The sequence below is a fragment of the Bacillus rossius genome, chromosome 16, assembly GCF_032445375.1.
Source record: "Bacillus rossius redtenbacheri isolate Brsri chromosome 16, Brsri_v3, whole genome shotgun sequence".
Classification (NCBI taxonomy): Eukaryota; Metazoa; Arthropoda; class Insecta; order Phasmatodea; family Bacillidae; genus Bacillus; species Bacillus rossius.
The window spans coordinates 13850097-13876852 of record NC_086343.1 but is presented as its reverse complement, the minus strand read 5'-3'; the positions used below and the strand labels follow the sequence as shown (position 1 = coordinate 13876852).

At 36.5% G+C, this 26756-nt stretch overlaps 3 protein-coding genes across 3 annotated transcripts in view; 1 reads left to right on the top strand and 2 right to left on the bottom strand.

Moving 5' to 3' along the window:
• Positions 1 to 26756, top strand: part of LOC134540145 (lachesin-like) — a 306225-nt gene that overhangs the window by 215727 nt on the left and 63742 nt on the right. The gene's annotated exons all lie outside the window — the stretch shown is intronic.
• LOC134540070 (uncharacterized) lies at positions 2925 to 7649 on the bottom strand. Its single transcript, XM_063382529.1, has 4 exons — positions 7609 to 7649; positions 5676 to 5815; positions 4996 to 5091; positions 2925 to 3630 (listed from the first exon to the last, which is right to left on the bottom strand). Exons 2-4 carry the CDS (start codon positions 5803 to 5805, stop codon positions 3137 to 3139), a joined length of 720 nt encoding a protein of 239 aa, XP_063238599.1. The 5' UTR covers positions 5806 to 5815; positions 7609 to 7649; the 3' UTR covers positions 2925 to 3136.
• On the bottom strand, positions 8773 to 13706 carry LOC134540069 (uncharacterized). Its single transcript, XM_063382528.1, has 4 exons — positions 13654 to 13706; positions 12236 to 12388; positions 10204 to 10305; positions 8773 to 9289 (listed from the first exon to the last, which is right to left on the bottom strand). The coding sequence occupies exons 2-4, from the start codon at positions 12378 to 12380 to the stop codon at positions 9030 to 9032; spliced, it is 507 nt and encodes a 168-aa protein (XP_063238598.1). The 5' UTR covers positions 12381 to 12388; positions 13654 to 13706; the 3' UTR covers positions 8773 to 9029.

Here is a 26756-nt window from a genome sequence, read left to right as displayed (position 1 = left end):
TATAAAACATTAGTGTAAAATAATCACAGTGAATATAACTGGTGTTAAAATAAAAAAAAATGATTAAACATTCATAAAATAGCGTATTTTATATTTTTTATAGAAAATATTACCTGTTACGTACATGTATTCACGTAAAACACACGGCCGTGTCCATGACACAGTCACACCCCATTTTTTGTTTCTTTATTTTCAGCCCATGGCTTTTGCACCAGAGGTTGCTTCGAGTATGCGAGCAGATTAAGTAGATTGTCTCTTAAGTAATCCATTGACCCAATCTTGACCTGCTATTCCATTTTTAAATCTATGACCAATGCCATTTCTTACAGCCAACTGATAAGATTAGCTACGCCAGTCTTTCATTGTAAGACCGAAAAAACCTAGCCTCCAGAGTGGATGATCATAGAATAACTTACATAAATGCGTTTTTTTTAATTTCCCAGCAGTTTTCTCAATATTGTAATCAGCGTTTTCCCTTCGTTTTCAACGTGTCTTTCCAAAGTTGACTGTGGAACATCAAATTGGTTCGAAGCCTTCAAATACCTAGATTGGCCAGAAATAAGCGCCTCGCAGCATTATTAATTGCCAATTTATTTATTTTTTCTCATAGTCTCAGACTATTCAAAATAAAATAAAAATTAGGGGCTCACTTAAAACGATCTCTTGGTTAAAAACATTGCGGGTCAGAATGGGATACTTCCCCATTCCTCCCCACCCGTTCTGCCCCAGGGACTAATTTCAGGTTAACGAAAAATATACGTAAACCAACTTCTTCAAACATGAACCTAAAAACAATTAGACGTACTTCAAGCTTGCTCTAACTATATTTGTAATGTAATCAAGTAAGCATACCTTACCTTGGTCACGTATACCTCATCATCAGAAGTTGCAGTACAGAAGCAAAAAAAAAATCGCACCACGAAAATTTCACGTACCAACACTAAATTAAACTAGACTAACATGGCTGACATATTCGAGCGATAACGGGTTGGTCTAGTTATACGTATTGTCGCTCTCTAGCAGCACCTTCTTGACACCGAAAAAGTCTAACTTAATTCTGCCCCAGTATCTCATTGTGCTCCGAGTTCCCCTAATGTGCTTCACGCAAAAAAAAAGTCAAAGTGTTAAAAAAAAAATAGGAATGTAAGTGCAATAAACTGTCGCTGCTTACCATAGCAAAATACAAAAAGATGGCTCCACATTTCATCTTTCAAATACAGCTTAAGGTGAGCTTGCAACTGTACAGCAAAGGCTTAGTAAAAAAAAACTCAATATTATACAAGAGTGAACCTCTAGATGGAACTGCACGTTTTCAAAGTGTATTTTGCGATTTAGTATTTACGCATCCACAAATAATAATATTCCTCAACTGGCTTCTGAGTAGTGCATGACTATAGAAAAATTGTATTGGTTTATTAAGACCATTTGAAGAAGTAACCAACGAATTAAGTGCAGCAAATGTTTCCGTATTATTAGTGATTCCGTTAATCGCTACTTTGGAAAGAATTCTTAATGATCTTGATTCAGACGATAAATATATTGATGATACGATAGTGATTTGAAAACAGGAGCTCAATCGATAATTTTCAGTATAAAAAAAATAGTTATTGTCACGGCGACTTTCATTGACACAAGATTAAAAAATCGAATTTTTCAAAAACATGTCGACTAAAGACTGTATCATACAGCATAATTATTTTATATTTGCTTGGAGAATGTCAAACAAACGCACCTTTAAGTTCAAGTGTTCGAATGCAAAGCGAAGCAGATTTAATGAAACTGAAGTATTTGGATCAACTAAACTGGTATCTAGAACAGCCATGACTTTATTTATGGACACCAGTGTCAGTGAAGGAAAAGATAAATGTTCTCTTGAAAATGGTTATCCAAATCCTGTTCAGCTTTTGATTCGAGAAAAAAATGTTACAGAATACTATTAGTGGAAAACGCATGGAAAATAATATCGACCCTCTACATGGAGGAAGTTGAATAAGTAGAAGCACGAGCTTTTTTTTTCCTATAGCAAGGAAGTATTTATTCGCAAGAAAATATTTATTCTCACCACTAACGAGTATTTCTAGATAATGTTTGTTCAGTGTTCCTGGGCTTCTTTATACACAGCATCGAAACAGACTCAAAATAGGAAACACTTCGTAGCTTTTGTTTTTGAAGTTCTACTGGGGTTTGATTATTAAATTGTTGTTGGAAATTTAAAAATAAGGAAAAGAAAATAATACTATATTTGTTTATTTTTGTCAATTTTTATTATTTTTTTTTATAAATTGATTTTTTTTATAAGACTAAAAATAAAAATATTGGCATAAACTTCAGAAAGAAAAATATTTTTTTTTGTTTGTTTAAATAATTTTTTTAATATCCTAAACAAAGTTCAAAATAAAAAAAATAATAATGTGTATGTAAAGAGTGTTAATAATTAATTTAAGAAAATATTATGATTTTGTTATTTTAGATTGTATATTTTTTTTTTTGTTTTCTAGTGAAAATTTAATTTTTTACAATACCAAATCTGACCTTTATTACCTTTACCTAATGTTAAAATGTTGGCTGATGAAATTTATAACTGCAATGTTACCTAAGTGAAAAAATTAAGTTTTGTTAATAAAGGAGTAAGAAAAATGCTATTATAATAAAAATGCTAGGAAATTTATATTTTTTGTCTTAATTAATTTTATTTTCAAATTTAAAAAAAATAAACTGATATACATGTTCCCAAAATATTCGCATAAATTTTGCAAATGTGTGGTCGAATATTTGTAACATCAGTAATACTTAACATTCTCTTCATCACATAAAAAAAAGCGAGAAGTTTGTCAGAATCGCTCTGCCAGAGCATCATAATTTGTAATTCACACTTCACATAACATAGTAGATGGTAAATGCAATGAAAAAAATTTGAGACGCTGTTACGTGTAGTATATCGTTTTATTTCCTACTCAAAGGAAACATCACGGGCTCTGCACACGTGTCTGGCTTATGAAGTTATGCCTAGAAAAAAAACAAAAACAAAGTGGAATATATTTATCAATCGAGTGGTCCTGCTGTGAAGAAAAAGAACAGTAATATGAAGAAACACTTGTTGCTTGTCGAAAGGGGTAGGTGGTTAGTTAAGGAAGTGTTAGTGAGAGAGTTGGTACACGGATCTCGCACCTCGGTTGACGAGTAGTGAGAGGGAGAGGGAATAGAAGGGTAAGGGGAGAGAGGGGGGAGGGTTGTACAGGGGATAGAGTGGGGGGAGATAGGGAAGAGAGGGGCGTGGTAGAGTGGTTAGATAGTGGGGGTAATAGAGGGGAAGAGGGTTGAAGAATGGATAGTGGGGGAGGGGGTAGTGGTGAAGAGAGGGGATAGCTAGAGGAGGGGAGATAGGGGAGAGAGAGCGGACACTAGACATGGCGGACGGGGTATTGTGCCGGGGAAGGGGCTGGTTCCAGACGGGGGGTGGCGGGGGCACGGTCACTGCCGGAGGGACGGGGGCGGGCGCCGGGGGAAGAAGCCGCGAGCCCTGCTGGCCGCCCAGGTCCGCGGAGATGCTGGTGGCGCAGCAGTAGTAGTCCACCGGGTCGTAGGGGAAGTTCTTCACCCCGCAGCGCACCATCACGAGACCCCTAGGATCTGTGAACACGCGCGACGTCATCGATAAAAATTAGTTCATCAATAGAATTTCCAACATATTTGGCGCACGAATGGAGTTACAGTTACAGCCATTGGGGAAAGAAAGAAAAAATGATATAAGTTAATGTTTGATCGACAGAAAGCCGAAACACGTGATATCCGACCGTAGGACAAATAGCTAACCATATGATAAAATATTCTGAACCAAAACATTGTTCACAGATTTCCATGCCGTTGAGTATCGAAACCTATCGTGTAGGTCATTCTGAACTATTGTTGACACTGCTCGTCCAAGATTCTTCTGATCCAAAACATCAGGCATTCAAATAATATTTATGTGTTGCTAGAATAAGTTTCGCACCAGAGCATGTTGTACCTGATTAAGTATTACTTGCGCTTTTTTTTTCATCTTTCAGTAGAATGATTCGTGTATTTGTCTAACACTCCAGTTGCCGTGTTTATCTTCTGTTTCCATGGTCCTTCTTATTTATTTTTCCTTCCACTGTGTGACCCTGTGTTCACAGAGGGGTCCAAAGTCTAAGTTACAAGTTTCTAAATTACAAGTTCCAAGATTCCTTTGGCTCTACGTTCAACATTCTACTTTAGATCCTTCAATTGCCTGCCAGCGGCGGCGCGCGACACAAACAGGATAAAAATCGTTAGTTTCGGCACCTTGTTCTTTTTATACGTTTGCCACACAATCCACGGCCTCATCTAAGAAGCCATGCCACAGAGCTGGTTTAGTGGATTTATGTACACTTCAATTTATGTAGAACGATGCGTTGTTTAGAAATTATTTAAGAATATTCGTAAACTTACGGCTATCTTCATAAATGTACGGATAGCTGAGTTCACTTACTTTAAACATGAATCCAAAAGAATATATTAGGTATATTAACAAAACTAAAAAAACTCGTTAAGTCTACTGTAATAACACTCTCCTTGTGTCCACGTGTGTGTTTACCATTGTTTAGAAAGAAACGTACAACTCGGTAGTCAAAATACGGCGTACTTTCTACGAATATTCGGTTAGTTGCAATCAAGAATAACTTTTCGTTTATTCGAGTTAAATTCTTCGTAGAAAAAAACCGTAAATTTACTGTATTTTTTATCAGTTTAGGCGTATCGTCTCGTCACCATCTGGTTCAATGGAGACGACAGGTTTAGTATGAGAATGTAGCGTTGATGAAATTTAATGCTGGGGAATAAAGGAGAATCCAGGGGAAATATTAAAAAAAACTTGCACAAACAAACATCTGTCCCTGAATCACTCGTGAACTATAAAGGCACGAAGGCTTCGAATCTGGATCTCCTTAGTGGGGGGAAGTTTCCATCTGACCTTTCTCCGCCGACGCGGGCACTCACCGTTCGGCGGACTAGAAGATAGCGGGCAGCAGTAGTAGGTCTGCGGGTCGCCAGGCAGGGTTTTGTGGCTGCATTGCATCGACAGCGCGTTCATATCTGGGAACATGTTTGAAACACTGCACTGACGAAGGCCACGCCGCTCAAACGCCATCTTGGTGGATGTAAAAAAAGGAGGGGGGGGGGGGGGTGTTGTCTGTAAAGTCGGTTTACGGACGATAATTTATATAACTAAGAAAACATTGATGAAAAATTGCATACTTTTTTAATTTCCAAATATTATTTACAGTTTTTGCACTATTTAATTTAAATAATTTGTTCCAATATAATCACTAACAATTAGTTAAAAAGCCCGCCTTAACCTGTTTGATGTTATAGAAGATTTTCTCGCATGGTTGTTGGCCGGTTCTTGTACTCTCGGCTCAGGCGGAACATTACAATGAGTCATGCTTGTAAGTGCGTGCAGCCGGCGTTCATATATTTATAAGACGTTATCATTTATTTAAATTAAATTTGCAAAAACTGTAAATAATATTTGAAAATTAAAAAAGCATGCAATTTTTCATCGATGATTTCTTATCATGTTATCACGTAAAATTATCGTCCGTAAACTGACTTTACAAACAACCCCCTTCCTTTTTTTTGTAAGTGTGCCAGATCAGCCGTTGCATACACATACATACCTGCGCCACCGATGTGATTGGGGTAGTCCGGGCTCTGGTGGTATCGTCGCGCCCCGTGAGGTATCCTGCCGGCGACCGAGGCTAGCAGCAGCAGCCACGAGGAGAGCAGAATCATGACCCGGGTCTGCATGTCGCGCACCCTGCCACATTCCAGCACAGCGAGTCCATTCCTGTCCACGTCCTTGGAGGTACACGGACCTGCTCGACCCCCACTACCGAGTCGCATCTCTCAACATGATCTCATGCATGTGGCAGGTGCGCGACCTCTCCAAACAATCTCCACACAGCCCTCGAAAAATCATAGCTGTATACCAATTACCCACCCCCTCACAAGAGGTTTTTTTTTCCCACCGAAATTACAAAAAAGTATAAATAGCGAAATCTGGTGACATAATTTTCAACTAATCAAAAAAAAATACCTTGAAAAAACATCAACCAATCATAGTGCATGGCAACAGCACTTCAACTAACTCCAGAATCCTTTCTCGTGGTTATTGAACTTTCTCTCTCTCTCTCTCTCTCTCTCATTCTTATACAACTGGCCAAATATTCCATCAGCTTGTTCAAACAAAGAATCATGGCAAACAAAAAAAATTATGTGAACGCTCATTAATCAACAAAGCAAAAACAAGCCATCCTTAAAAAGTACCTGAAAGGACATAAAAACATAACCATATAAATAGGTAAAAATTTCTGTCGCGCCGGTGTTGAAAAGAGTTATACGGCGTGAGTATCGTCTAAATATGGGCGCCACCACATTGTGTTAGGGCACGTTCTAGTGAGAAACATGTTTATTAAAATTACAATTTTTAAAAGTTTTTTTTAATGAAAATTATACTATAAGGTGCTGTCTGTTCGAAGAAGTGTTTTTGCCCAGTATAGAAATTAGTCTTCATATCTCCGGAAAAATAAAGTGGAAAAATATCTGTGTTTCATTTATTGTTTTGTCTCGATGGGTGATAAAAAATATAATATATATTGGTTTCTCACTCTAATTAGTTCTTTAGTCTATCATCGACAGAAGTCTATAATTTCTCCAGGTCGTAGGTTGATGAAATCTTGAAGTTGATGTAAGATTTTGACAACGCACTTTAATTCACTGAATTGCATTCAGGCTAAGGCTCAGTAATGGCGCGTATAACGAAGCATTAGCTTCTAGCACAAGGCTCGAGACGAGTGTGAATTCACAACGTGAATAAGCTCAACTGAAAACGAACTGTGGCGCATTATTAGCCCTGGACTCTGACATGTTTATTGTGTTCTCGCCATGTTTCCTGGCTTTTTTCGGCCATTTTTGGTGGCAAGTGTGGCTGGAGACGGAGTTAAACAAGGCAGCTCGTTTTATTGGTACAGTATGTTTGTCGAGTTTGAGCGAGCCAAGAATAAATTTACAAATTGTCAGATAGAAAGGCACATAGAGGTTGTGTATGTGCTGGTAGACAATTTTAACTCACACGTACCTCTTTGTCAACTGCAAATATTTTATTACAGTACATTAATTAATGTTTTAGATTTTTTGTTTTTGCTTTTAATTTGAGTACCCTAAAAAATTATAATGTTTCAAAAATTAATTTTCAACTGTCTGACGAAATTCTAACAAAAATATAGGGATAGAAAGATAGTCGTGTGAAAAAGTTCACGGTAGAGCATTATAATTCTTAATACTAACAACTCAGTCGGATTACTTTACGTGAGTATGTTTGCAATTTGAAAATTCTTTGACGAGTACATAGTTATTGAATTTGTTTGGTGTTACTGACTTTCAAGACTTCAAGCTGTGTTTTGTTAATGATTGAAAAACTTTGCAAAAAACACGAACCTTGTGTCAAAATAGGTTTTGTAAAACATTTTTCGAGTCCACACATGGCAGGTTAAGACTCTTACTGTTTTAGAAGCGATAGGCCAAAACAAAAGAATTACAATGTCCACTCACCAACTATTTCCAGCGACGTAATGACTGATATCTGAGTCGTTGCTACTTCCTTATATACTGCTTGCTAGTTTAAATTGTTTACGGTCTTCATAAACGTTTAAACGAGAGGTTCGTATCGTGCTTGTAAAAGGATTTTGTTCCGTTTTACTGTTTATTCAACGTGAAATTTTGCACGCTGACATCTGAGTAAAAGAGGCAAATACGACACCTGCGCATTATCGGCTTTCCAGGTCGATTCGCGTCCAAGTGATAGCAGACACGTCACTAGGTTTTCCTGCAATAAACCGATTAGCATCACTACATAGTATAACACAAAGTCGCTTCCCGCTGTCTGTCTGTCCCTATGTATGCTTAGATCTTTAAAACTACGCAACGGATATTGATGCTTTTTTTTAAGTAGATAGAGTGATTCAAGAGGAAGGTTTATATGTATAATACATGCATAATATAGTAGAGAAACACTGATAATTTTAGAGGTTTCTAATGTGATGTCGTTAATACACTTTTTTTTTGCGCTTACGTTGCAAACGCTGGCTGAACCCTACGAGATCGATCATGTTGTTGATAATTGTTAATTATCTTTTGTTTTTAGTCGAACGAATAGTAAGTAAAATATTTTTATTTAATTATCGAAAATCGTAGTTTAAGGTAAGGTATTTAAGTTCAAAAAATAACTTAATAGAATAGGTATTTTTGTTGTTGATATTTGTTGATTATATTTTGTTTTTAGTCTATATTTATATTTATAATTAGTATATAAGTACTAAGTGAACAAAAAAACACACAAATGATGACAACACAAAAATATTGAAACCAAAATAATTCAGCACAACAGTAGTCGTGTTTTTGTCTCGTTTCAACTGTTGTGCTGAATTATTTTGGTTTCAATATTTTTGTGTTGTCATCATTTGTGAGTTTTTTTTTTTTGTTCACTTAGTACTTTTTTCTTTGTTTTTTCTTTGTTTGTTGACCATATTTCTGTTTCGGAATATTTTGTGGTGTTTATATTCTTGTTGACAACAGCAATTGTTTGCTTAATTTTGTGTTTTTTGTCTTTCTTGTGTATTTTTATTTATTTTATTTATTAGTTTAAACTTGGCTCGCAAAACTCACAATCGACACATGACAGGAGATGGTAAAATTGCAAATAAGTTACAAAACAGCATTATTTCATTTATTTAATTGTCAAGCAAACACGTGTATTACATAACATACATCAGAGCCACAATTTTGGTGTGTTAGCGAAAGTGTGCATCACCAAGCAGTACTAAAATAAAATATTTGAAGGAAAAAAAACCCTGTTGTAAAAACATGTATCGGTTTGGAAGGAACAAAACTTGGTGAGTTGCGTGTTGGTTGTCGCAAGGTGATGACGGTGATGCGAGGTTTCGACCGGGTGTTTGCAGTCTGTACCCAGTTGTTCAGTTGTTGGAGCGCGCCGCTGCTAGTAACGTCGCTCGTAGCCCGGGGTAGAGATGCCGGGTTCTCGGGGCCTCGGTCGTCAGCGTCAAGAGGGGTGGTGGCATGACGTGCGGGGTGCGGGGTGGCTTCCACTGCTTGCCGCGGGACTCGGGTACCTGGTCCGACACGTGGCAGCAGAAGTACTCCTGCTCCTCTTGCGGGAAACTCCTCGCGCTGCACCGCAACTCCTCGTCGCCCGACGTGCGCATCGCCGGGACTTCTGCGAACAAAGGAGGTGTGCCGAACCTCAACACCCGCACACGGTTACGACCCCAGTTCACGACTGGCCGACAGGGCGTGCCATCCACCAAACCCGGGCCGAGGCTTCAGGGGAAAATTGGGGGGGGGGGGGGGGGGGTTGTGTCTGTAAAGTCGGTTTACGAACGATAATTTTACGTGATAACGTCATAAGAAAACATTGATGAAAATTGGTTGTCTGTAAAGTCGGTTGAAGGACGATAGCTTAACGTGACAACGTGATATCAAAACATTGATGAAATGATTGCATAGTTTTATGAAAAAAATTGAATCATTTTTATTGAATTATTGCTAATTTTTGTGAATACAAAGAAGGAGTGAAATGAAATCTACAATTTAATTGATAAATTTACTTTTATTTGCACTCATTAATTCAAATATGTTTATTACCTTAACGAACAGATTATTTTAACTATAACTTTTATACGTGTTTGCTATTTAACTTCTTCCAATCTGTGTTATTCTGTTAAGGATAGGACGATGATAGGAAAAGTTGGAAACGAATGAAAGTGTTTCAAGTTTAATGTGCCTCGAAAAAGTCAAATTGATGGTTGTTCCAATCAAGTGGAAGAGAGATAGATGCGGCGCAAGCGTACAGAGCGTAACGGGACAGAGCGTAACGGAAAAATGAGCGTAACGGGACAATAAGTTATCCTTTTTCGTGCGTGCAGCCGGCGTTCATTGATTTATTAGACGTTGTCGCGTCAAAAACCCTTCGGGATGGACCATCGCACAAAGAAGGATGAGAAAAATAGAATGTAACATTATCACACGGCGAAGAAATTCTGGGGGTATTTACTCCCGCCGTGAATCGAATCTGGATATCATTGGTGTGAGGCGTTTTGATCTGACCGTTCCACCGCAGTAGGCACTTACCCATATGTTTATCCACCGAGCAGCAGTAGTAATTGGTCGGGTCGTCCGGCATGGTTTTGTAACTGCACTCCATCGACACCTTCGGCAGCATCTCCGAGTCTCCTGGGAACAGGTTTGCAACACTCCGACGACGGCTACGATATAAATTGTGGGTGAGGGTTAAGTTTGGAAATAAGGTCCTTTTATTAAGAAAAATTGTTATAACATACAATTTATTATTAGCTACTATAAAGTGTGATTTATCACCTTGCTATCATATGCAGAAGCACCTTCAGCTTTTGAATTAAATAATTCTAAAAAATTCTTAATAAAATCTGTTACCAGTTGCCTGGTAACTTTTTTCCCCTAGGTTGGCAATCAGAATTTAAATACGTTTAAGTAGCTGTTTTTTATTACTATTTAATAATTTAAGTAATGCTAATTTTCATTTCTGTTAATTTAATAGTCTGGTTAAAGTATATATTTATTTATTTTGTAATTTGTAATTTTTTTTCTGGTTGTAATTTGCGCTTCCCGAGGCACTCTTGCTAAATATCCCCGCTTCGGTTGTTTTCGGAACCAGCCGAGTGCGCCCGAAGACGTACAAGGAACAAACGAGCAGCGGCAGAGAGTGAACTATGGGAAGCCTTCTTTTCACAGATAAGAGAGCCAAATCCCAAAGTTCCCCTATGTTCATGCTCGCTTTTTTTCCCCGTATCTTTAATGTAGCTATCCTAACCAAATTAACAGTCCCCAATGTTTTAAAGGATTTATAATGTAGCTAACCTAACCTAATTGACCATTAGTATCCTTTTATCAACACATTTACAATGAACAAAAAAAAAACCGAAGATGGACGATCGGGCGTTTGGCTCTCTCGTCTGTGAAAAAAAGGTTTCCCGTGAACTATTTGGCGGCGCGGGGGTTTGTAATGTCGCCGGCTACGAGTTTCGTAGGTCCGAGCTGCCTACGGCGCACTACGACGGCGAGGAACTGACCCCAGGAGACACAAGGGACGCCTCTGGACGCCTGCGTCGATGAGTAGAGTGAGGTTGACGATACATAAGGAGATTTAAGACGTTGGGAACGGAAAATACGCGAATCCGGAAGGACGTATTTTAGCGTGGCGAAGCATGCTTGCTGTTTAGAATCGGTCAGTTACTATATTTAACAAGTGTATATTGGTTACCGAATTTTTGCTACAGACGTTTATATTGATAGCGAACAATAATTGTGAATAAGTTATCTTGCAAAAAAAATTTTTTTGAGCGATTATATTAAAAGGAGGTTTTCCGCCTTTACGCACTTGAGACAAAGTGTAAACGGTGAAATTGGCAGTCGGTGTGATTCCAGGAAAATATGAAAATACTGTATGCAGAAACGGTAGATTTCAAGTCTACGAATCAGTGTAACTATTGATTACGAACTATGCGAGGAATAGTATGACCGGTGCAAGCGTGCTAATAATTGAGTGTACATGGGAAATTATTACAGTTGCAGTTTCTGAGCTATTTATATCCTTCGAGGTTCGTGGTTTACAACTTGCGTCAAAATCCGTGTTCAAACCAGCTGGTAATAAGTCTGGAGCGCCTAAGTTCAACGGAGTTCAATCGAACCCTAGACCACCGTATTCTCCCACTCAGTACGTTATATGAACCCCCAACAGTACTGTATACCTATAGTGAATTTTCCTTACGATTAGTTGTGTGCGCACTCTATCGCGAAAATAAATCTAAGTGGTATAATTTATTTTATGAAAATTTGAGTTTAGCAAGCTTTGCTGACTTCCAAATCAACTTGACTCATAATAAATATGTATCGTAGTCATATCTGTAAACAATACAAGTATATATCAAATAAAAGGATATTTTGGGTTTAAAAAATTAAAATTCGAGGAAAAAGTCATAAACTTAACAACCACTAACTTTCCGATTTTCTTAGCTGTTGTTAATTTACCACAGCTTGATGCAAAACTTACACAAATAATTTTGATAAACTTAAGCACTAAGGTTGATTTATTTCAAGTGTTTAAAAATAACTATAAAATAAATACCAAGGTCGTCATCAACATTGCCGCGGGGGTCAGGCTGGTACGGATGGTGAATGTAGCGCACTCCATACATCCTTCTGGCTGTACCAGAAGTGGAGGCCACGCACAACAGCAAGGCGGCAAGTGCCGTGATAACCTGCAACTGCATTCTGCTTCCTGTGGACAGAACAGACATTCGAGCACAGTGGAGTCATTGAAGGTCCACGTCCTAGGAGAATACACACCTGTAATGGCGACTCCATGTTAGATTTATTATCACCCTGCTCTCAAGTCATATCTCTAATATGATGTTATGCATGTGCGGGAAAAACAAAGTTTAACTCTTTTTCCTCTAGGAAGGACATGTTTATGAAAACTATAATTTTTAAATGTTTTGAAATAAAAATTTAAACCTTATGTGCTGCCTGCTCCATGAGTCTTAAATTAGAATTGTTTTTCCCTAGCACATTAATTAGTCTTAAAACCTCCGGGGGGGGGGGGGGTGATTGAAAAATATCCATGTTCCATTTATTATTTTGCCTAAATGGTTTTAAAATTTATATATATACATACACTTGTTTATTAATCTTAAATATTTCTTTACTCTACCATCGACAGAAGTATGGTGGCATAAGAAACGGGGATCTATTAGTTTAAAATTTATCTAAGTCCTAGGTTGATAATGTTTTCAAGTTGATCAAACATTTACACAAGGCACTTAAATGCACTGAAGTGCTGATAGACTGTTTTTTTTTTCTCTCGTCATATTGCTGGCTCGTTGCCACCTTGATGGTGGCAAGTGCGGCTGGAGTCAGTTTTAAACAAGTCAGTTTCATTTGTTGGTACAGTCCGTTTGTCATCTTCGAGCGAGCCAAGCAGGAACTTACAAATGTCCATTATAATGTCACAATTGGAATCTGCGTGTGTGCTGGTAGGTACTTTTAAAAAACCCATTCTTCTTTAATGACCAGTGTAACATATTATATGTCGTACATGCTATACTTTTTCAGCTGGTTTTAAGTTTTTTTTTATTTTGAACAACCTGAAACAATTTAAATTATTTTAAATTTTTTTTTATTGTACTGTATGTAGAAATTTCTACGACCACGGAAATAAAGGAATGGCAAGAGAGTCGTGAGAAAATTACACGTTAAAGGATATAATTCAGTGAATCAATAGCTCAGCCTGTTTTTTTGAGTGAGTACGTTTGCAATTTAAAAAAAATTATTGGATTATTACGTATAAAATTAGTTTGGTGTAACTGACTCTCTAAGACTTCAGTATTAGGTTGAATTCAATTATTGATTGAAGAATCTTTGTAAACACTAGAATTTTGTGCCAACATACATTATAATTTTTTTGAGTCATCACATGGTACTGTTTTACTGTCTTACAGTTTTAGAAGCGATAGGCCAAAGAAAATCATAACGATGTTCACTTACCAGGTGTTTCAAACGAATAAATGACTGCTGATTGTGTTGTTGCTTCTTTCTTATATACTGCTAGCCCATTATTTTTACGATCTATATAAACGTTTAACATGATGTACATATGGTATTTGCGGCAGTTTTAGTTGCGTTTTATTGTTTATTTTATATGATACTTAACATGCTCACCTTTCAGTAAAAAGAGCCTAATTACGATTCCTAACGTATTACGATACACTGAAGCGAGAATAGAGTGAAGTAATGAATTCCGTGTCGGTTTTTAATTGACCCCTTGTTTGAGAGGCAAGTATTTTTTTTAGTTGTTAACGAGTATACATAGCTTGATTCTTAATGATGCGTCAATTAGAATACCTGATATAATCTGTTATAATGTATGTTATAATAAATTTTGAAGGTCCATGGTCAAAGTCAAAGTTCAAGGTCAAGGTAATCCAAGATGGCCGCCGTGACGTCAGAGATGGACGTGATGTCATAGCTCGGTCAGCACCACACAAAAAACCCTGAACACACAGCTCCAGCGCCTGACGCCTGGCGCAGAATGCCCTATTCTATACTACTCATTTCCATTCCAATCGACTTCCATTCCACTCACGAATTTTTCACTGCTACCAAATGCCGTATACTGAAAGATACGATGTTTAAACACCAAAAACTGAGGTCCTTCAATAAGCAAGAACAAATATTTGGATATAAAGAGAATCATGACTTGCAAAATTGTTATACTCACCAGTGATGAAACGAATGTCAATTTTTAGCCTTTCGCGAGTGCGAATGTCAAGATTTGTCACCGATATTCTCGAATGCGAATGCGAATATTCAGTTTTTAAATCCTGTCTTGGCGCGACTGATGCTCGTCCTAGAGTGCACTGCCGGTACTAACGGTGAAGCCAGCACTCATTTATCACCGTTTTCCTCTTGATTCCGAGAACTGCCGAACTGATCCGAAATGATCCGATCGTTTGTTTGTTTATGTAACGACAGCTCGAAAACAGGATCAAGTGAATTTTGAGGTTATATTATGATCAGTGATTTGTTAAGGTAATTAAATCTAATTCTAGTGAAATAGGAAGTTATTTTACACTTTCCGCCGCTGAACGAGCTAGATGCAAGCTGTGTATCAATGAAAATTCAGGATAAGGAAGAATTTAAATGGCTATGAGTAATCACTAAGTCATTCAAGTCTTGAAGTCTACGCATAAAACCAAGATTTATGTGTTGATAAAATGTGAAAAAGAAAAAAAAAATGAAGTTTTCCTTGGCATCGTCTTCCCAACAAATTTATAATAATTATTAAATATATAATATTATTAATTTAATTAATAATAATTAAACAAATTTCGCTTCAGGAAGGTGTCTAAAATCCAAACAGTCAGAAAATTAATCTGCAATTTCTTCCACAGTTTTTGCCCAGTGTTGAACCCCAGGAGGCACAAAACAAGACATTTTTTTTTTTCAAAAAGTCGAGAGACGTGATAAACGTAAATATTGTTTTATTTTCAATATAATTGAGACAAACATTAATACTAAACAGGTTCTCTGGTTCATACACTTGGTCTTGCAGTACTGTTTTACTCATGAACGACTGACTTTATATGAACACAAAATAATACAAATTTACACACCTACAAATAAAAGATTTACACAACGTATTTAAATGGCCATCACTTAAAATATTTGTTTTCCAAAGGCATATTCTGAAAAACATAATTAAGGCCTTTTAATATTATAATTCATTTCAAATGGGCTTTATATAACATTGAACTTAAGGCCGTTGACTGGTTGCCAAGAACTCCAGTAAAATATGAAAAATTGCCTATCTAAATGCACGGATGTATGACAAGTAGCATCTTCTGAATTTTCAGGCGAATTTGGTCGTACAATCCACCTTTGTCCCTCCAGGCTAATGACACACCTTGTCGACCCTCGTCAACACAGCTGGGTGCTTCACTAATGGGGATTATCGTAATCCCTTGTTTGAAAAGAGTAAAGGAAGCATCTCATGCTGCTTGTCCTGGGGCGAGTCGAGGTGTTATGGGAAGCTCAGGAAAAACAAATGGTGGAATTTGTGAATTCAATAATTTAATTCAATAAGTTATAGATATCAAAATGCTACACAGAATTTAAAAATAAATACTTTGATATTGCGAACTCTGTAAAGTGGTACATATAATTAAGTTTTCACAGTGCCATATGTGTTTATTTTCTCTTGCTTGTTTGATAAACATCTCCGTTGAACATGCCTGTAAAAAGCGTCGTACACATTCTATGTGCGACATCATTTGAAACTAGAAGGTCTTTTCAAAATAACACCGAAAGTTCGCGCAGCGACATTTAGGCCCTACATAGTCTGCCTGCCGATGTTGCAGTAAAATAAATCATAAATAGTAATGGAAGGCAACGCATACGTGTATTAATTTATGTAGGGCCTATAATTGAACTTTTCAATTAGCAGTTTTTTCGTTTATGCAAAATCTAAAGAAAATTGCCTACATGAAATGTTTATTCAATTAGTGGGGTTTTTCTTTCGGTCACCATTCGATTTATATGAATAATGTAGTTGCCTTGAGTAAGATATACCTAGGTATTGTTTTTCTTTTTGCTTTGTGGCATAATTAATTTTGTATGTCTTGCTATGATGTGTGATATCCACTTTATCAGTTTTTATGCCACGCAGGTGGCATGGATTTATCACCTAATTTCCTGTCTGGTTTCTTAGCATCTTTCGCATTTGACCAATCATACTGCAGTTCTCTATCTAAGGCGCTTCCGTGATCACTATAATACTGTACTCGTACTTTTAACAAAATGCAATACATGTGAAATTTCCAGCATCTGTGAGATTGAAAGTAATTAATGTGGCATTAAGGTATGTCAATACTAAATTACCACATATAATTATGTAATATTTGGTGTAATACACAACAAAAAATTATTGAAAATAATTTTAAATTTTATTTGACTTTAATTGTAAATATGTCACACGACTGTGGTATTACAGTTGTTTATAGGTGCCGCAATGTAACCTCAACATTTGTGTAAGATCTACTGGCTTGGATCTACTTTAATGCGTATTTTGCATCTTCCGATTGAAAACATTTTCTTGTGGTAGTCACATGGCATTTCCTGCATGGCAATACTATTGTTAACGTTTGGCGGAATTATACATCATTGGCCTGAAAAAATATCTAAACCAGAAGCAGATATACCACAAAGGCTGAAATTGCCATATGGTGTGTAAAGCGTGAGTGAATATTCCACCACTGATTTTTATAAGTTATTACTGGTGAAATAATCGTGTGTGTAAATAAATATTCAAACACTTCCCCTATTTGTTTAGTCCGTAGGCTGACTTTGTAGAGGGAATGAGGATGGCTTAGTAATCAAGCAACATCAACCTGACATTAAACACTCCCATCACGCTCATGCATGTCTCACGAGAAACACGCACCCATGACCCCACCCTCCGCCAGCTGGTGAGTCTTCTACAGCGAAACGTATTTCAGCACTGTAATGATCCTTCTGACACTAGCAGAGATGACTAAAAGATCCGTAATTTTCTGTACCTGAACCAAAATCTACTTCGTACAAATTCCCACCAAACGTCACTTTAGATGAGCACGTACGTACTGTGCTGTAAATGTTATATTATTTACTATATTTTTTCATAACTGGTCATCCAGATATTTTTCGTAAGCCTACCTGTAAATAATAAGCGTGTGTAAGTATCGTTTAAGAATAAAAGTAAAGATCAGTACTTAACTAGTCCATATATATATATATATATATATATATATATATATATATATATATAGGGACTAGTTGAATAGTTGAAGTCGTTTACCTTTTATTGCACATTATAGGCAATTAACTTCCGAAATTTCGAATTGAATTCGAAGTGAAGACATTGAACAATGAAGCCTTCCTTTAATCCACAGTCAAGTGAATGGCAACGTAGTTAGTTTGGTTACATCTTGTTGTTGTATATGTGTACTTGAACGTGGGGAAGGATACAAATGGGCAGGGACGCACTAACTTTCTTGAAGACTTACGACGAGTGAGCTACATATCAATATCCTACTATTACAACGGCATTGTTCATGTTATAATTTGCTATTTGAATATGGAAAAACATCGTTTTCTAACTTTACGTGACAAATGAGACTTCTGTTAATCAAATAATGAGTGTACTAAATTAGTGAAAATACACAAATTAAGTGAGTATTTTTTTTTGTCTCGTGAAAAACAGTTTTAAATATTTAATACAATAATTTATTCAGAAATGAGCTGCCCTAAAATGTTATACGGACGGAATTGCGATTATGCAATAGCACGGTGCATTTCAAAACCACATATAATAAATATGGGCAACTGTGTTATCATCGTATGGTTCAGGAGAGTAAAAAAATAATTTGCAAGCTGAATAAAATGTATAGTATGCAGCATACATATAATCATTGAATATTATTTTAACCTTTTATCATGATTATAATTTCACAAATATATATATAAATATATATAATTATGTAATTCTAATAAATTTGCATTTATACTGATATTGTAGATACACACATTTATTATACGCGCATACTTCAAAACGGTTTCGAAGGTCACCATAATGAGCAAGAAATTTCTTCGCTAGTAAATTTCCATTTCGGTGAAATTCTTATGCCTTCGAAACAAAATTAAATACGCCAACGTATTACAAAGTGTGTTAAAGTATTTTTAATTTTTTTTCATTAATTTTTCTGTTAAAAAAATTACTGTTCATTCCTGCAAGAATCATAAATCCTTTCTCTTACCACAGACATAATCTGAAACACTTGCACGACCTAAGACAAATATTTGTACCTAGTAATCGTTATTCCGAAGTCGGCAAAGCCTGAAGAAATCTACTTATAATTTATATAAGCAAATAAATTATTATTTTATATGTGATTTGGAAGTCATTACGTTAGTGTGTGGCTATTATTAATTCAGCAACAAGCCACAACATGTTGAAAATTGTTTTTCACAGAATTTTTTTTACAGAAGCTGATCAGAGAATGTGCGATGTAAAAAGGAGAGGGAGAGAGAAACACGTAGGCTTTTTAATTGCGTTATTAGTTACTTTATCTATTGATAACCTTTTTTAGGCATTCAAAAACAAACATACCTACAATATCTACAATAGGCCTACATATATGTACATACAGTACACGCATATCTAAGCTACACATTACCTCCCAAATCACATCAAATACTTTTTGTTCTTGTTTTATGTTTGTCAAGCTGCAGTTTCTTCTTTGCATCTTGAATGTATGGCGGATCTTTGATGCTCAGCCCTCGAGCTCTCCGCGAATGTAAAATGTCTGAAGTTTTGGAAGCATTTTACTCAACCAAAATTCTCTACTTATTCTGACTTCGTCGATCAGTATACCTGTAAAATAATCCATTTTTTTAATATGAAGATGACTTGTGTTATGAGTGCAACTGAAACATACACGGGACTTGCAATTTATCAGAATAATAGCTGTTAATTGTGATTAACCAAAAAAATTCAAATATAATAATTTCATACTATATATTGGCCTACTATAAATTGGGTAAGCACTTTTATTTTTAGATTGAGAAATATAAATTAAAGTTTAAGTGAGTTGTTTTATTATTTGTATGGCGTTATGTCCAAAAGACTTCACTGAATCAAAATTCCCCATTGCATCAAACTTTTGTCTGATTAGATATTCACTTATTTTAATAGGCCTAATAATAATGTTTGTGATTAGTTTCGTGAAGTAAATGCAACATTAATTCAAATATAACAACTCTCGTATAAATTATATAACTATAACTTGTTCTACGTCCTCAGATAAATTATTATAATGTATGTATATAATGTAGGCATGTGTGTATTCAGTAGCGTAAACTTATATTGCCGAAATGAAGAGCGATGCGACGCACATATGGTCCCGGTCCTACATTTTACTGTACACTATAATTATACACTCTTCGCAATGCTGCAAAATATTTACAGCAATATAAGTTATCGTATATTAATATATATATTTATAATATACAGACAACTGGAGCAACGAAACATTTACGTTTAACGTTTGATCTCGTATGGGTAAACTTTTTTCATCCTTTTTTTAAATATGAACGCAACTGAGCGTAATAAATAATACGTAGTTTTCTGAATTTAGTTATTAACAATACTTGCTTTGCGCAAATAAGGTGAAATCATTCAAGCATTGCAAAATAGTTTTCTCACTGACCCTACAATAACAGTTATGTATATGTTGTCAGATAACACGCAGGCCCAATGTATTAATGGTTTTTAAGCAATTTTTTTTATTTGTCTGTACGCTCTCTCGCCGATATTGCGTGCGTAATCACACTTAATCTGCTAAATATAATAAATATTTCTTTACTAAATAAGTATACGAATTCGATAGAGGTATTTTAATGAATACTACTTACTATGTTGAAGTTTGGAAAAAATATCCTACTTTACCGGTTCTTAGTTAAAAGCTATGACTATATATATATATTTTTTCAGATATTGAACATTTTGTTTACCATATAATATTATTGATACATGTTTTCAATCATATTTAAGTCCACGACGTGTAGATAAAGCAGTTAACGAATGTTATCCTGAAGTTGTAATAACTTTGGCTATTCATTATAATTGGTTTATAATCAGTGTCACACAAATTGCACACACAGTAAATGACATTATTTTATTTGCATCGTCAGTAACATGGTAATATACACTTATAATTTGGTGGCCCACACTGAGGTGAAATGGTATACCAGTTTGCAAAATCTGTTTTAGGGTCTAGGATTCAAACTGAGTATTTGTCAAGAACGAAGGCGGAAAATATACCAGAGTTTCGATGCCGTGGTGAGTCACGATCTACAAACTGTAAACAGCTCTAGGAAGGCATTCGTACATCCCCCCTCCCCCCCAAGGCACCAAGGCAGCTACCTGACAGCTTGCCTCCCTTCCTGCCCCCCTCACCCATCTATCCATCGCTCATCTAAGATATTTGCCCCTGCCAAATTATTTCAATACAACAAATATAATATTATAGCTTTCCTATTACAGATAGAGACATGCGGTCTGAATCTTTTTTGATCTGAATAATTTGCAGAATATGCCTTAATATTCATTTTATATATAAAACGGGCAGCCTGTTTGCAATAGAGTATTGAAAAATGAACATGTCATTTAAAAACTATGTGAAAATGTTATTAAAATAATGGGTATTAACGCAAGTGTATACCTGCATTATCTGCGTTTTAGTTTTTATTTCACCTTTTTATCTTTTTTAGTGCATACATAAAAGGTAATTTAGTTAACATTGATTTTCCTATACTGGCAAGATGCCAGCGCCCGACCATCCAACAGCCTTAACTAAACACAATGGCTGTCATTAATTCACACGCAGAAAAACAAGTTCTTGACAGTGAGAAGAATTTTTTTATTATTCTGTGCTGGGGATCTTTAAAGGTTCCACATTGTTATTAGAAATGAACAGAAACAAGGTGTGATTCCGTCTGAATATAATTACGTCAAATTTATTAAAAGAAAGTTTATAACAGTTATCAAAAAATATACTTAAACATACAATATCAATTAAGTACTTAAACAGATCTCAGGTATATTAAAAAAAATATAAGGTTCGACCCTGAATTCAATTATAATAATTTTCATTTACTAAAAATACTTAAACCAATAAAAAACACAAACATATTTAAATAATCCCAGTATTTTCAAAGTTCAGATGTGACATTTATCTGATGAACTTCGTCTGACGGCGTAATTTAGGATAGTTCAAAAAAGGTAGAAAGGTACAGTAACACCGGAGGTCGGGGCTTCGTTTCCCGGAGATCACGCGGGAACATGATGCCAGGGCGCCTGTGTGCTGTGGAAGGGAGATGAAAATGCCAATTCGGCGTCCGGCTCTCGGACCCTGTCTGGAACAGTCCGAATCAAAACTGATCAGAACTTGTACCCAGACAGTACAAACTGGGCTGAGAATTCCCGGAAAAGTTAAGAGGAGGTTGGGGAAAGTCGCGGATCGTCACTCACCAGACAGGGAAGTTGGCTTCTATTTTCTGATGCGTCGCCAGCCAGGAACTGTATCCCGCGAATACGCGGTTGGCGCGGTCGTTTCTACCATTTCAAAAGAAATAATTTAAAAGAAAACTAACTATCACACTTTGTACTATGCAGACGGACTAAACTACATAAAGAAGATTATAGGGATAGCATCCCTTATTTAAGCGACTACATAGTCGGTTGCGGCCGGATGGAAGTCTTGCAGTGTCTCGCGAAGAACCGCGTCTCGTAATTAAAAGTAAAGGTTCTATCAAAAGTGGAAAAAGGGGGGGGGGGGGCTGGGAGTCCGGACCGAAAGGTTCCGAAGTTCCCCGAGTGGGCATCATAAAAAACTCTGACTAAGATGTCTTGAAGTTGGTAGCACTGGCCGACCTTAGCGCTACCTGTTGAGGGGTGTCTGAAATAAAAAAGAATCGACTCGCCCAAGGCATCTGCTTTAACCTAGGGCTAAAGGGCGCAGTATGGTGCTGTGCTCTGGCGGCCTACAGGGTAAGTTGGCTGGGTGGTTAGCGAGTTTGCCGCTAGATATCGTGGGCGGTTCATCTTGGCACACACATTTTTTATGCAAGTCGTCCTTGGAGACGGTCGCTGTCTGCTGGGGTTTATGACCGGTCATTTGTCTTAGGCGAATTCTTAGAACCGAGAGGGAAGGGGGGTGGACAAAAGCGCAACGACGCTGGGAACTGGCGTCCATGACGTGACTCCAGGGGAGTGAACCTAATACGTATTCGTGACGGTAAAGGCTATGGTCAGTTCGCCTCTGAGATATGGTAACAGCTCGTCCAGAGATGCTGTATGCAGTTATAGTCATGAAGTGAAGTAACGTTACAGGGCTGGGACGTGCCTGTAAGCGAGGGAAATGTTTAACGCTCTGCCAACAAAGTCTTAGATCTGCAAAATATCCTATAGGTCTCTGGGAAAGGTGCTTCAGACTACTGGCACAAAGTTTAACTAAGGGGAGTACACCAGCCTAACAAAGAGTTAATCGCCCTTTAGTAACTAAATTATTAAAAAAATAAAATTTCCAAAAAAATATTTTAAAATTATATAAAAATAAAAATAAACATGTCGGAATACCAAATTTCCGGCAAAATTCTCACAAAATTGATTCACTGTAAACTATTTACAAAATTAGAATCTGAAAATTTATTTCTCTCAGATTATGAAAATTATTTATAGTTCATATGCCTCCTTACTGAAAAAAAGTTAAGTTAATTTTCAATAATGTAGTAACAATATTAATAGTGAATGTGCTAGGGAATTCACATTTTGTATCTTATTCATTTGTTTAAAATGTTCGCATGGATTTTACAAATGCGAATGAGAACATTCTTTATATCACTAATACTCACATGCTCTTCATCACATGGGAAGAAATAACATGAGAATTTTATGCCAGAATTGCTTTGCCATTTTATTAAGATTGTAACAAAGCACTTTATGTATATATATAATAAATGGTAATTGCAATAAAAATTTGTGACAGTGTTGCATGTATTATATCTTTTTTTTTTCCTCATATAAAAAATGCACTATATACATATGTCTGACTTCATGTTATGCCTTACACAAAATTGCAAAACTATGCATTATGAATAAATTAATTGAAAAGTCCTGCTGTAAAGAAAAATAATAATATAAACAAACAATTTTTTGTTAATTGGGAAAAAAATAATAGTTGAGGAAATAAGTTAGTTATCGCATGGAGGTAACAGGAAAATACGAACACCAGATCTTTTGTATCTCAGTTCGGTTCATCGCACAATGACACGCAAACGGACACGGATCTCCCGAAACAAGAGTTTCTTCATCTTCACCCGGACTGAAGCAGACCTTCAAGGATTAGCCCAGCAATGCAGAGATCTTCCCGTTTACGTTACTCTTTGCGACCAGTAGTAGAAGCCGAGTATTTGTTGGACGCGTTTGGTTATGTTCTAAATACATTTTTAAAAAAAAATAACATAAGAATATCTAGTGCTCTATTAATACTTATTCGTATATTTTTTTTTATTATATATTTGTTAGTTTAGCCCGTGCGAATATCTCGTACCGCAAAATAGATTTTTTTTTTTAGTTAAATAAAAAGTTCGTTACAAAATGCAAACTCGATGATGGCCATTTGTTATTTTTTTTTCCATGCATTGTGGAAGCAGCAGAATGTTCGGGGTAGGATCTTTCCACGTTCCCGTGCAACTGAAGAACCGGCATTGAAGTCACTGTCTACGTGGATTCGTTTGTTAAGGAAAAAGGAATTTTTTGGGCAGGGGGAGTAGCATCTGTGGACCCCAGGGACGGCTGGAAAGCGCGCGGTAGGCGGTGAACGGGTGATTGATGGTGGATGGTGGGGGGGGGGGGGGGTCGGCGGGTTGGGAGCTGCTACTGGTGCACCAGACTCAAGACGCCGTCGTGCTTACGGCGGACGCAGCAGTAGTACTCCCGCGAGTCGCCACTGAAGGCCAGCACGCGGCAGTCCCCCTTCGGGAAAGACAACAGCTTGTCTGGCGGGCCTGCGAACAAGAGTTCCCGTCCAGCAACACGCGGGGCCTAAGCGGCGGGCACCAGTGGGTGGCCTGACACGGGGGGGCAAGGAAGATCCTTCAAATTCTGGAGCCTTCTCAGAAAAAAAAACCCTCTCCAAGAACAATATTGATTCCATCCTGGATTTGTTTTTCCAGTTTGCCACAAGACGGAATCCACTTATAAACTCTCTCCCAGTGTGACACTTTAATTTACAGACATTTCTATTGACAAGTATAAGCATTTAAAAATATTTAAAAAAAAAGGCCAAAAAACTTTGTAAAATGTAGCTTGCACGAATCATACGGGTTTTTTTTTTTTCGGAGATCGTGAAAGTATGCGTTTTACTCACTTATTTTTCTCTATCGGGAATTTAAGCTGATCGCAAGGCTGTCGGTTGTTTTACATCGTTGTTAGATTTCAGTACCTGTTTTATCCAGCGTCTGTGATGACTGGAACATAATATGTTCCTAAATAGTATTAAATTCCTTCATCAATTGATGTACACCATCCAGTCCGAAACACACACTTGCTGCAACCTCCACAGTAGTTCGTGAATGTCACTTCCATTTCAGATATCCTGTTAAAATGTATTAAGTAAAAATATACAATGATCATTTCAGTTATTGAGTTATTATAAATGTTCATATTTTATCATTAAAATGTAATGAATTCCAATATTATTCCAATGTGTAATTTCTTCTCCCTGTGATTTATACGGGATAATAAATTCAGTTTGAATTTTCAAAAAGGTTGAAAACTAGTGTTTGCACTAATACTGGTTTCGGACATTACACGGGAAATATCCCTTTGTGTTTTCCAAAGCATCCAATAGTTGATGTTAATTATAAACAGTTCCCTTAATAACTTCACATTATTAAGTGTTTATTTTAAATAACACACTCAAACAAAATAAAGTCAGATTGTTAAATATTTGATCATCCTTGGCATGGTTTAAAATATTTGTACTTGAATAAAACATCAAATAAAATATAAAATAATGAGCTAATTTTAGTAATAAGTGCTCAGTATTTTCTTGAAAAACGTATTTCATATATGCAAAAACAAACCACAGCCATTTGTTGTAAATAGGTTATATCTTTCTTGTGGTGTTACAAACTATTTCTTGGCAACTGTTTTCCGAAGTAATCTTTTGCAAATGGACATAACATTTTTTGACGTGATAACGTCTTATAAATCGATGAAGGTCGGCTGCACGCACGATAAATTTTCACGTTCCGCCTGAGCCGAGCTTGCAATAACCGGCCAACCATCATGCGAGAAAATCTATAATATCAAACAGGTTAAGGTGGGCTTTTTAACTAATTGTTCGAACATATTATTTAAATTAAATTTACAAATACAGTAAATAATATTTGAAAATTAAAAAGTATGCAATTTTTCATCAATATTTTTTTATAACGTTATCACGTAAAATTATCGTCCGTAAACCGACTTTACAGACAACCCCCCCCCCCCCCCCCTTTTTTTTTCATCCTGTGCTGTCACTGTTTCACTACCGATCAACCCGGGGTGTTTTACTTCCGCAATGGTTTAGTATCTGGATCTCCGGGACGGGGAGACGGTTTTCGTGTGATGGTTTGAACCCAAGTGGGAACTCACCGTCCCGATTTTCAAGATGGCGGCCGTAACGAAAAGTGCAGCTATCTAGAATCCAACATAGTGGACATAGGGTAAAGTGTAACGATAACATTATACTCATTCAAGATGGCGGACATAACATAACAAGCAACATTTTTAAAATCCAAGATGGTGGGCGTATGTGCAACGATTTTTTAAAATATTTTTATTAAATAATTTTAATTAATTTTTTTATCAATTTAAAAAATTTTCCCAAATTTTTAGCATTAAAATTACGAATTTTCAAGATTGCGGCCTAAACGGAAATTTTAACGGTTACGTCGTAATCCAAAATGGTGGGTGTGGTGAAAGACATTTTTATTACTTTTTATTGAGAATTTTTTAAATATATCAATAAATTACTGGTTTACTCTCGTCGGGAATCTAACTGAGAACAAAAATCGATTAAGTAACTAAACATTTCAAGTAGGCTATTATTAATTTTTTTTTTAATATCTAGCATTAACATTACGGATTTTCGAGATGGCGCCGTAACGGAAATTGTCACAGTGACGTCATAATCCTAGATGACGTCAGAGGTTTATCGAAGACTATAGTAATGGATGCTTAAGCCTCCTTTAGGATTTCGTGTTCTTTCTAAGGCAAAAGTCTTTTGAGGTTTTTCGAAATCCAAATTTTTGAATTTTTGAGGAAGAAAACGATAATATTTCCTACGAAAAAGAGAAAAATTTTATTTTTCAAATTTTTCGAGATTTTTTGTTGGAATTTCCCCCAAATAAACTGAACATTTTTGCGAATTTTGGGCAAATTATGGCTAATTTTGGATAATTTTGGAGATCAAGGTTATGGTCATCCAAGATGGCCACCGTGAGTT

Excerpts from the sequence above, each read along its gene's own strand:
- LOC134540069 (XM_063382528.1), bottom strand. The coding sequence starts at position 12,380 with ATGCAGTTGCAGGTTATCACGGCACTTGCCGCCTTGCTGTTGTGCGTG. Across the intron at positions 10,306-12,235 it reads CAATGTTGATGACGACCTTG|GAGACTCGGAGATGCTGCCG; the intron begins GTATTTATTTTA and ends ACCTGTTCCCAG. Across the intron at positions 9,290-10,203 it reads CTCGGTGGATAAACATATGG|AAGTCCCGGCGATGCGCACG; the intron begins GTAAGTGCCTAC and ends CTTTGTTCGCAG.
- LOC134540070 (XM_063382529.1), bottom strand. The coding sequence starts at position 5,805 with ATGCAGACCCGGGTCATGATTCTGCTCTCCTCGTGGCTGCTGCTGCTA. Across the intron at positions 5,092-5,675 it reads CAATCACATCGGTGGCGCAG|ATATGAACGCGCTGTCGATG; the intron begins GTATGTATGTGT and ends ACATGTTCCCAG. Across the intron at positions 3,631-4,995 it reads ATCTTCTAGTCCGCCGAACG|ATCCTAGGGGTCTCGTGATG; the intron begins GTGAGTGCCCGC and ends GCGTGTTCACAG.